The 12398-nt window shown below is 38.0% G+C and overlaps 1 protein-coding gene across 2 annotated transcripts in view; it reads right to left on the bottom strand.

Annotated features, from left to right (window-relative positions):
* The window catches only part of COL19A1 (collagen type XIX alpha 1 chain), a 204397-nt gene that overhangs the window by 71089 nt on the left and 120910 nt on the right, over positions 1-12398 (bottom strand). For both annotated transcript variants that reach the window (XM_075046427.1, XM_075046428.1), the window contains one exon: positions 12193-12246. In XM_075046427.1, coding sequence (XP_074902528.1) covers positions 12193-12246 — 54 coding nt within the window. The remainder of the gene's footprint in view (positions 1-12192; positions 12247-12398) is intronic.

The raw sequence follows: 12398 nt of genomic DNA, 5'->3' as shown, positions 1-12398 counted from the left end.
TGCCCAGCCTGACAGAAGGCACAGTACTGGGAAAAGCACACATGCACAAGAAAAGGGGGCTGTTGTTAGCTGGAACTGGACTTTTGGACTGAGCTCTATTTCAGAAATACAGATGGAAACTAGTATTTCCTCACTTTTTTGAAAAACAGTAAACTTTCCTTAGAAAGTATGAAAACCAGATTGAAAGGTAATGACATAAGTAATAAACAAAGATAAATAGCTTCATGCTTTTTAAATAGTCCCTCTGAGTTATAATGATCTACACTGTTGACTTCTTGAAGCACCTTCCTTTTCCTGTTTGGACTTATTTAAAGTATCCTGAGGATGACACTGAAAATCTCAGCAGTCTAAACAGAGTATCAAGGAAGTGTCAGGGGGAAGAAGGCAGGGCTTTGACTGGCAGACACAACTGTGAATGAGGTGTTAATTACACAGGAAAACATGGAATATGTTGGGAAGGAAATTTTATCTCTATTTACAAGATGAGCTAAAATGTGATTTATGACATATTGCAAAGTCAAAACTTGACAAACTTTCTGAAAAACCATGTATTTAAAAAAAAATAAAAATTGGGCATAGTTATTTTTTCACTGTCATTTATTAATTACTGGAATACTTACCCGGTGAAACACAGAAGAAACACTTGCCCTACCTTTTATCCAATCATTATATTATTAGTCATTATACTATGTGCCATGTGCACAAAACCCCCTGTAGAACAATCACACAGATCAGTATGAAGCGTCAGCTTTTTCTAGAAGAACAAAAGTACTTTTATTTTTCCTGCAAGCACCCTTCTAGGCTGTCTGATATTTGAATTCTAACACAGAAATACATAAAAGGCCACTACCTTTCAGCAGTGCCTTTCAGATACAGAGATTTAAACATTAGGGATACACACAGCTTCACCTACTTGCCAGCACTCCTGCTTCTCTATGACTTCCCAGCATCAGTATGGAAAAAATTAAAATATATACTACAGTAAGAGTGTAAGTAGAGAAAAGTAGTTTATGTTTTTGTTTAGGATAATTAAAACAATTAGAAGAATGTTTCTGATAAGCCCATTATGGCCTTGCCTTCAGCAGACCATGAGCCAGACCATGACTAAATATTTACAGTTTGATTCTGAGTCTTCCTTCTGGCAAGAAAGAAGAAGTGAAAAACATCTTGGTGTCCTCTCTGGTTCACAGAGCGGGCTTAGCGGAAAGCCACAGTTCCCACCTCCTGCTCGGAAGCGGGTCTCGGCAGCCCCATGAGAGCTCTACTCGCTGCTGCACCGCTGATGCTGCACTGCACGGGGCAGGCAGCCGGCACAGGAGACCTGTTACCTTTGTTTAGTTGAGTTCACTGAGCAAATATTGAGGTTACAAGACCACTCATAATATAAATAAATGTTCTAGGCATCACATACTTCCTTTAACTAAATAAAAAACGCAATACCACCTACACTAACTTAAAAAGGATAAGTGGTGTCAACAAGTTGTCTAAAGCTACCTAGAATAATATCTTAAGAAAAGAAAACCCAAACAGTTGCTGGTTATTTCCTTTGTGCTGCACACATTTTTGTTGGCAATCAATGTGATAAGAAGTTGTCTAAATGTTACTGATATTGTATCCTCTCCCCTTGACTCATGAAACGCCTGCCCTCAACTAATTTGGACAGTCAGCTACTTTCCTCTTTTCCATAGGACAAACTTCAGCTACGATACACACGCAAATCAGTCAAATAACGACTGCTTGGTTAGGGGCAAAAAAGACAAAATATTAAAAATAAAATAAATGAGAAACTATATGCTTCAGCAAATCCCAGCTGAGTGCCTAGCTGAAGTACGCGGTCAACTGCACTCTATTCCTCTCTTCCTTCGCCCCTTCTGTTAATCGAAATGACTTGACGAGCTTTGCCTTACATTAGACAGAGAGCTGTTCAGAAGGGAGGCTCTGTGCATCCTTCCATAAGCTTGTGCTCTGATTCTGACTGCTGCCCCTGGGCACCGCTGCAGGTCCAACACACAATGCAAGAATTCAAAGTCTATATTGTAATCCCCCGCTGCATCATGTTGCATCCATCTATTCGTGTATCTCTAACTATAGAAGAGTAAGATCGCTAATCCTAGTGTCTAAAAATAAGCTGCGGATTATTTTAGAATAAAATCGAGCAGAGTTATGTAGGAACGCTGACATGATTCATGGAATTAATAATTTAAAGAACCCACACTTGAGTATGAAGGGAAAAATTCTTAGAATAAGCCTGTGTGAATTTTCAAGGGAAACTGCTAATTAGCGGTTCCTGAAACACATCATCACATTGCAAAACAGGAACTAGTTCTAGAGGAAGTAGGAAGCTGGGCTTTAAAGTCTTAACTACCATATTTATTATGCAAGATTAATGGGGCTTATGTAACTTGCTTATTGAGCTAAACTAAGATTCCCTCGAATAATCCTCAAAACCAGACTGACAAAGGGACAGATACACCCGAAGCAGGAGGCAGGTGGAAAGTCACGACCCCCGTCTCGGAGCACCCAGCCCACGGCCACCCCGCCAACCCCTGGGGCACCAGAACGCAGCCGTGCGACTGGAGCGCTGGGCAGTTAAGAGACTGTTTCTCCAGACGCCCAAAGTTGCCACCAAGCAGCCAGGTAAGTCCCAGTGCCTATACTAATTCAGAGTACAGAAAAGAGGCTTTCGGTCATCTCGGTCCTCTCAGATGATATGCCTGGTCCACATAAACTTCCCAGGTTCCCCCCTCTGTCTGTAGTCACAACCCGGTGCTCCTGGCAGTTCACCTGGAGCTTGTGGAGCTCCAACCACCTCTGACCCCAGGGAAACCCAGCCCAGCCCAAAGCTGGTGACAATCCTCTGCTCCACGTTTTACCAGGGAAAGCTTGCCAGACTGCCATTTTAGGGCAACGAAGGCAGACGTCACATGGTGGTATCACTAAGAAAGTCAGTTCAAGAGTTAATTGGAAACAGAAGATTAGAACGAATCACAAAAATCAGAGCAATCACCCATCCAACCCAGTCACTCAACAGTGCGCATCTACCGATTGCTTGTGGGACAGAAGAAGGTTCTCCGGGATCCCAGTCAACTATTTGACAGATCACAAAGTGAAAATTACAAATCTACAACAAACGCACAGCCTGAATACAGAGTCATTATTTTCTGTCATGCATTTAGCCAAAAATGGTAATTTTTAAAGAGGGCTTTGACATTTAACCACATGACTGCACAAGTGCTGTTAGTAAGAGTTTTGTCATTAACTTTGGTAGTGTCAGAATTGCACATGGGTTTTTTTTAATCCTTAGAAATTTTATAGTTTGGATATTCGCTTTCCTAAATTGGAAATCTATGTCGCAGTCAATGAAACCTTTTTAACTTCAGTAATACAGCATTAGGACTTGAATGTACAATTCCTTCTTCAATCCTATTAACCTTGGCCTTGAGGATGTATTATGGTAACCAGTGTATTACAAATTAACCTCTGTATTAAATGTTAAACCTGAATAAACTCACAGGAAATAAGGCCAGAAGGCAAGAAATTAAGCCGTTTGCAGAAAACAAGTGAAAGTCTGTCCCTCATATCCCACTAAAGCCCTTCACAGAAACATGGCTCACAGAAGAACAGAGCACACAGACCTTAATCCCCCGTTTTGGAAGAAAAGTCGCTAGGGAGCTCCTCGCTAATGCAGAAGCATTCCTGCAGTCAACCTTGGCTTTCCAGTTTTAGGAATGATTTTCAATAAACTCTAGTTTCTTCATTTTGATATTAATAAAATGCTAAAAGGGACTGCCTAGCCAGACTATGTATTATTCAAATGCATGTAACAAACGTCAAAAAAAGTCCTTAAACAGGCATAGCAATGCCAACAAGTGAAACGCCACAACCTATTTTGCCAACAAATCCCTACACAAAATCCATCCCAATTTTTCAAGTGTATTCACAAAAGTATATTTTAAATTCAAAAATCACTTGTAGAAATATTTTTCAACTGCATTTAGATAATTTTATAATGAACACCTTAATTTTTAATTATGAGAAATAATTTCCTATTCTCTCATGTTGCTATACCTTTTGCCAAGAGACATTGAGAGAAATATTGATAATAGAGTATTTGGAGGGGAGCCTGAAAATTCTAAATGTGATCTTAAAAGTGAAATAATTTCTGCTACTCCATTAGAAGTTAGATTTTAATTTCTTCAATGGAAAATAATATAGAAATTAAAAAAAAAATAATTCTAGAACTATCTTCTAACTGACAAATCTGTCTTCAGCATTCTAAATTACAACCTTTTTCATCCCATTTTTAAATACCAAAGTGGGAAAAATATAATTTACTTTTTTTTAAGCTGTACCCTACCTTACTTGTTATTTACTTTGTTTTTAAGGTAGAGACATTCTGGTAGAAAAACTGAAAATTACCTCCCTCTTTTACATTAATAATTTTTAGACTGCTAAATACCTAAGTGAAGGAATGTACATCACTCCAACTTAAAGATAAAATCAGGCTGGAGCTTTACATACTTAAAAACAACTTACATCAAAGTCAAGAAGGACTGAGAAGATTAAAAGAGATTCCAGAACTCCAGAGCTGTAGCTGTGAAAAATACTATTTGCACTGTGCCAGGAGCCTGACCTACTATGCAGTAATTATCATTGCTCTGTAAAGCTTGTTTTACAATTGATTGAGTATAACATTTACTCACTGAACTAGAAAACAAATTATGTCAAAGAAATATTTAAGTTCCATAAACCAGATAAATGCAATCTGAATTTAAATTAATTTTGATGTCACTCTAAATAATTATGTTAAGAAAATCTAACAGCTCCCCGCCCATTTATTTACTTATTTTCCACTGTGCCATAATAATTTTATTCATACTTGATTAGAAAAACTTGTAATGTCACAGAGTAAACTGATTATTAACATAAGGAAAGTATTGCAATTTCACAAGGTCCCTCCAAACACATAATTCTAGTGAAAGCAATGCTGAAACCCTAGCTATGACAACCCAAAGGACTCAGTTTTATGAGGTGTTTAATTTATTACTAAGAAAATGCTAAAATAACTTCCTCTTAAGTGAAGTATTTGGTATTATAAACACAACAACTGGAAATAAGGAAGTTGTTTCAAAAATATTTACTTCAAGACACCTGCAACTTCCCAATGAATACAGAGTCAAGAGGAAGGCTGTGGTATCCTAGAACGATTTGTCAATGTTTGGACTGAATTCATCATTGGAACTAGGGAAACTACCACGGTGGAGAAGCAGTCTGTTTAGATCCATATGAAACATTTAAAAAACCCCTATTAATCCATAAAAATGAAGTTGTTGGCAGCTATGCTGAGAATAAGCTAGAGCTAGCTAAATAAAAATCACAGAATCATTTGGTTTGGATCGGACCTCTTGAGATCATCTACTACAATCCCCCTCCTCAAGCAGGACCAGTTCTCCAGGACTGTGTCTAATGAAGATGCTGGACAGTACTGGCTCCAGTACTGAGCTCTGGAGTACACCGCTAGGGACTCATCTCCAGCTGGACTTTGTGCCAGTGATCACAACCCTCTGGGCCCAGTTGTTCAGCTGGTTTTCAATCCACCTCACCATCCACTTATCTAACGTGTCCCTTGTCAGCTCATCTATGAAGTTGACGAGATGAAGTTATGGGAGATAGCATCAAAGCCTTTGCTAAAGTTGAGGTCAACAACATCCACCGCTCACCTCTCATCCACCAAGCTAGTCACCTCATTGTAGAAGGAAACGTGGTTGGTCAAGCGTAATTTCCCCTTCATAAATCCATGCAGACTAGCCCAATCACCTTCTTGTCCTTCACGTGTTTGGAAATGGTTTCCAGGAACACTTCCTCTACCACATTCCTAGGGACTGAGGTGAGGCTGATTGGCCTGTAGTTCCCTGGATCTTTCTTCTTAAAGACAGAAGTGATATTTGCTCTCTTCCAGTCTTCAGGAAACTCTCCCAGTCACCATGACTACTCAAAAATAATCAAGAGTGGCTTTGCAATGACATCAGCCAACTCCCTCTGCACTTGTGGATGCAACCCATCAGGCCCCATGAACTTACAGAGCTGTGCCCTCCATCTGAAGCTACCTGGCTGCAAGAGTCCAACAGCAAACAGTTACTTTGGCGGTGCCTGGGTCGTCTTCAAGGATGCGTATGCTGGACAGAGAAAGTTTGCTGGCCTCTTCTTTCTGCCTTTCTGCATGAACTGCTGTGCAAACTGCTGCACATCCATTGGCTGCTTCTGTTATCGCTGCGCAAACCGCTGCATCGCCTGGTTGCTATATAGTCCTCTTCCTGGCATGGGCTAAAAGGGAGCTCGACCCTCCCTAATCAGGGGTCAGCTAGAAGAAAGGCTGCAGGCACCCGTTGCTCAGGGACAGCTGATGGAGTTTGTTAGAAGCTGCTAGAACTACCCTTACCTTAGCCTTACCTGGCACCAGCAGGCACCCTGTTTCCTCAGAGGTTTCCTAGAATTGCCCAAATCCCAGAAAAAGTGCCCAGAAGGTCAAGAAGATATCAAGACGATCTCAAAGAAGCAGACACTGCCGCACAAACTGCTGTGTATGTTAGCTGAGTGCTGGGCCTGGCTCTTCTACAGATCAACCGAGAATGAAAAATGACTGTTTCTAGATTTCATAGTATAGCTGTCTAACAAGTTGCTTTGATGCTTCGCATTAAGAGAATTTTTGGAATTCACTGCAATATCACAGTAAAAAATGAAATAATTTTCAGAAAAAACAGTATTTATAAAAAAGGCATTAAGTTCAGGGAAAATCCTGCTACAAAGATACCCAACTGAAATTAAGCATTAATTTCCAAACATTTGGAATTATATTTTGGAAATATAAATTTCATTTCACTGCATTTAACATAGTAAAGGCAGAGTCTGGAAAACTCCACGCAGTCTTTAATTATAAGTTGTACAAATTTTTAAGTAAGTACGGCAACATGACAAAATTATTTGAAGACTTTAGAAAATTCTTTACATGGGGAGCTGAAGGACCTTAGCTGAATCTTCTCAAAAAAAAATGGAATGGTGATTTGATTACAGAGAAAAAACTTTAAATATTTCTCTAATGTAAAGCAGACTTTAAAAAAAAACTCCAGTTGTTGGAGGCTTAAACTACATGCACAAGCATAAAATAAAAAGCACATTTTGAAATGTGGGATTGACAAGAAACACTGGAACAAAGAAATCAAGACTTGTGAAGTCTCTGTTGTTGATGTCTTTCAGGTGGAAACTGTACTTCTGTGAAAGATATACTTAACTAAAGTGCAGGAATATTGAGAAAAATAAAGTCCTGCATAACACAGGGAGCCAGGAAGATGGCGTAGTTGTCCACTGTGGTTTAAATTACACGCAATGCTAGGTTAACACCCAATCTTTCTATTTTTTGTTGGTCAGTAATATTGGACCAGGGACTTTTCTGAGTAACATCTAATTACCTTCTGAAGATCCTGATGTCATTCTGAGCATTGGTGTAATAGTATCAAGTTGCTGCAGCAGTAACGTGCTGCTCTGAATGCCTGAAGCCAACAAGAGGGACACTGAATAATTATGTGTGAACGTAGTGCCCACAGAACGGTCTAATGTTTCTCATACAGGAATGAGGAAAAGGGAATGAGTAGCTGTTTCTGCTGGCCCACTTCTCACAGTGACCAGAACTAAAACCAACGGCTCTTACTTAGCAAGGTCTCATGTCTTCATGAGTCACTTCACTAAAGATAACAGAAGTAAAATATACAAAGTGAGTAGTGGTAGAGCAAGGAGAAACACTGGCCTTTTGTAAGAACAGCAAAGGTTTGAGGACTCCTTGCACCCACAGGAAAACACAACGCTGGCTAACACATGTGAATAGAAGCTGGTACCAAGGCAAAAGGAGAAACATAAGGGCAGTACATGCTCATACAAAATTTAAGTAAGTTCACTCAAGACGTTGTCACAACAAAGACAACTTTTAAGTGAGTATTGTATATGTCCCAGGTTGGTTGAAGAATCAGGAATAAGTTCACTGTGTGGTCTCTGGATATTGCCAAATTATCATGTAGCTACTATTTATTCTGCCATAACCATTACTTTCCTATTCCAAGTAACACCCTAAATAATGATGCACCATGTATGATGAATTATTGATTTTTTTTTCTTTTGTAGAGCTACAGTAAATGCTAAGTAGTTTCTTTTGCGTAGTTACAGAAGCATGGTAGTAAACAGCAAGCCAGTTGCTTCACTTTGGCTCACAACTCTGTTCCTCCTTTTTTAATGCTCTGCAAAGGAAACAAGCTATATAAGTCTGAAGATCACTACTTATACTACCTCATTGCTCATGAAGGTTGCTCTCTTCTTCTGCATAAGCCAGCTATACGCAGAATGAGAAGACATAGCAAGGGAGATGAGAGGAAAAGGTGTCACAGTAAGTGAAGAAAGAATGGGAACTAATGAGTTTACCCTTACAAACATAACCAGTAGATTTGCTAAATGCTAGACTATTAATGTGTTTGTTTATTTAGAAAAGAAATATTTATGCATTTTGCTACTACAGCAGTATGAAAGAAGTAATAAGCATAAGAATCCAATTTTTATTTATCATTGCACTATTGTTCTCCATGACTGCACTACTTGAATTTTTTAGTAAGTTTGGAATTTTCTCTTAAGCAAAGCCAAAAAATAGAACATGCATCCTGATACAGGATCCTTCAATGCTGCACAGATCTAGTCAAAGAGCTTTCAGGGCTTCATTTCTCTCATTCTGAATGATCTCCCTATAGCACATTTCTGTAAACATGTCACATTAGCGTACGCTGTTTTCTGCAAACTCTTTCGTGCTTTGGGATATGTGGAAAGCATCCAGGAAGACCAACTCGGACAGAAGATGTTTCACACACTTCTGTCATCAATTTCCACTGCTGACTTATTTGCGTACCATCATTTAAATGTGTACAAACCTAAACTGCTCTTTGATGCCGGAGCAAGATCATATCCCAGCATGATCACGTGATAGTAATACAGCAGACACCAAGCCACAGAAAGTGACATAGTCAGTATTTTAATAATCATGTGTTGGCCCAAATGATACCACGTAACTCAATCTACAGTGTATCCATTGGACAAAAGCTGTTATCACTTTATTTGAAATAATGTATTGATCCCCCTTTACTCTTGAAATAACACACAGTCATCATCTAATTCAATGATGTTGTAAATTTGTGCTTGTAAGCCAATTTCACATATACGTCAACAAGCATTTTGAGGTTGACATAACTTTGCACTAGAAATCTACAATTCAGTTGATCTTGATGCTTATTATAATTATACAATGTTATACAATTATACTTATTCTATTTCCATAATAATTACTATATGTATTTTTACTATGTAATTTTTGATGCAGATTATTCCTGTGATGTGAAAGAAATACTACTACCCAGACTTATTCCTCTTAATAGGGTACCTTTGTCCTAGTGCCCTCTATAGTGAACACAGGGAGACAGGTGCCCTCTCTGGGACAGGGTCCCACCTTTGGTATTTCTTAGAAGTTCTAATATTCTACTCTGATCTTGGATGATATCTTAAAATCCCACTTAAAACACTCCGAAAATGAAAATGCCTGGCTCAGACCAGTTCAAAGAGGGAAGAAATCCACTGGCATGGCTTTTTTTCTTCCCGTTCTATCTCATTTTGTATTGTTGCTTACCTAAGTCACTAGCTCTAACATGAGAGTTCTACACATTTCTTTGAGTTTTTGACAATATCACCATTAACACTGTTAATTTCCTCAGCTCCTTACACCTTACTTTAATGTGTGTTGAGAGGTCTCCAACTTACACATTTTATGATTCTCCTCTCAACTCCTTATTAATCTAAGCCTAATTTTCAATGGAGTTGAACACTTAAAAATGCTCCTGAGGGAAGTGGGAATTAAAACTTTGAATATAACAAGTACAATACGAATGGAAAGTTTAAACAAAAAATTAGGCTCTCAAACTGTGGCATCCAAATTGAATAGATACTTTCAAATGTTTTGGAGTGTTTTTTTTTCCCCCTAATATCTTACAGTTCCAGTCTGCAAAATGGGCACAATATCACTTTTAGGTCTGAACAATATGTTGAAGAAAAATCATCAGTTAGTTACACACTCAGTATTATGCTTTAATCCTCAAAAGACAGTCCATGATAAACCCAATAACTTAATATAATGTGAAAGATTTGGAGGATCTGCTGGAAGTACAGAGGAACATGACATCTATAATTAAATAAAAAGGAATATTTAATAGCCATTAGGCGTGCACTGTCCTGTTTGTCATTAAACAGAGCAGAGATCTTGCTACAAACAGTATGTTATTGTGTAATTAAATGTATTGGAAATGCAAATGCACATGGGAGTTCAATTAAGATAGCAAACTATGTTATTAATGCTTGGGCGGGGGTGGCCAGCAGAAAGAGTATTGTAGTGAGCATCTCACTGGTAGGAAGATAAAGACAGATGCTGAGGCTCTACGCTCTGCTGTTCCCATTGTTTGGCTCAAGGCAACTGTGTGCATGGCCAAGATTATAAAACAATCAGCGCTCCTGTTTTTATAGATATTGGAGTGAGACAGCAGTTCAATTTTATGTGCGAATAGGAAATGTCCATGATGACTGTATCAACCCCCTAATTCCCACTGCAAAATGGAAAAGAAAAAAAAAAAAAAAAGTATTTCCAAATTCATTTATCCACCATTATATATAATACAGGGTGTCAACTCTGAATCTTTGCCTTCAAAAAAATTGAGAAGTCCAAAGAGTGATGTCTCTAAAACACAGCCATATTTATAACAGTTCCTAAAACTGTGAATACACTATTAATAAACTGTGTGTTTTTGCAGATTCAATACCCCACAGAAAAACACTTAAAAAATATGCTAAAACTGGATATCCATAGCTTTTCAGCATCCTGGATATTTAATTGCATAACAGTATGAGTCACAGTAATTATAAAATCCTTAACAGCATTTAAATATGATATTAAATATGTTTTAATAGCATATTCACCACATAACTTTTGATTCTCCCTTACTACACTGACTTTTTCTGAACAGGTTCTCAATCCTTCCTGTAAAACTTAAATAACTTCAGCTTTCAAATTTTCATGTTCAGCTTAAGTGAAATTTAGTACTATTTTTATAACTTAAAAACCAATATAAAACATAGCTTTAGGACCTACACGTCATTACTCATTTTGTTCAAGAACTAGTCTTCTGTTATTGTAATTACTATTACTGGAATTATGAAACTGGCCTTTAATAATTCACTGTAGTTGACTCTGATCAATGATGAGTAATACTAAATCCTTCCACTTCAGATAATTTAACCGAGATACTAAATATCAAGATGCCTAAACAGACCAAGAATTATTGAGACCCAACTTCAAAACTACAAACCGGGCACAATTTAATTCATAAAACTATTGAAATGTTGGAGTCTGAATATCTTCCCAAACTTTTAGGAGCAGATTAGTTTATAAACTCTCAAAACTGAATTATTTCTTGCGATACCACAATCATAAATATTTGTTATCTGTTCTACCGAACTAACAAATTCAGTAAGTCAGGGAAAATAAAAATATAACACAGAGATACCTGTCAGTCAGTTACTTCATTATATTAAAATTCTGTATAGCCAAAGGTTTCTTTCATGTCTTGGGCACAATCTCTTCCCCCTCCACCGCCCCTTACTGTATCTCTCTTCTTTGTATATCTATGCTAGGCTCTGACACTTGCATAACAGCATCTACAGCAAAACTTGGAGCACTAGTACTGGTTTCTGTTAATATTTTAGATAACGACCCTAAATCCATATTTTTATAAATCTTAGACATATTAAGGTATGGCCTATCCCTGCAATAAAATGAAAACTTCTGGCCATTTTAATATCCTTTCACTTAAAATTACAGCGGAAATATGTCGCACAAGTGACAATATCTACATCTGTGCTGCCAGTCATTAAAACACTTTAGATGGTTGAAATTGTTAAATCTCCTTCAACTGAAGAGAAACCTCAAGTGTCAAAGCTCAGTTTGTTGTCAGCATGCTTCATACTCAGCTGCTACCTTCCCATTTTTTATTAGTGCTTGGGAAGAAGTCACACATCAAGGTCAGTTAGCACACTCACCAGTTGTTCACCAAGTTTACTCACCCTTTGACCTTCTTTGCCAGGTGGACCTTGGGGACCCTCCAGCCCTGGCAAACCCTGAAAATACAAGCATTAAACAAATATAACATTCAGTGTTATTTTCATCCTCTATTATTCTATAGAAGTAAGACGAAGCCAAAGAGCCAGATGTCAGGACAAAGCATTTATTTCTAGTAATAAAAATAGGTTATTCATAATAACTTCTTTCA

The sequence above is a fragment of the Buteo buteo genome, chromosome 15 (genome assembly GCF_964188355.1).
Source record: "Buteo buteo chromosome 15, bButBut1.hap1.1, whole genome shotgun sequence".
Lineage (NCBI taxonomy): Eukaryota > Metazoa > Chordata > Aves > Accipitriformes > Accipitridae > Buteo > Buteo buteo.
Note: the sequence above shows the minus strand (reverse complement) of the source record. Positions and strands in the feature narration are given on the sequence as shown.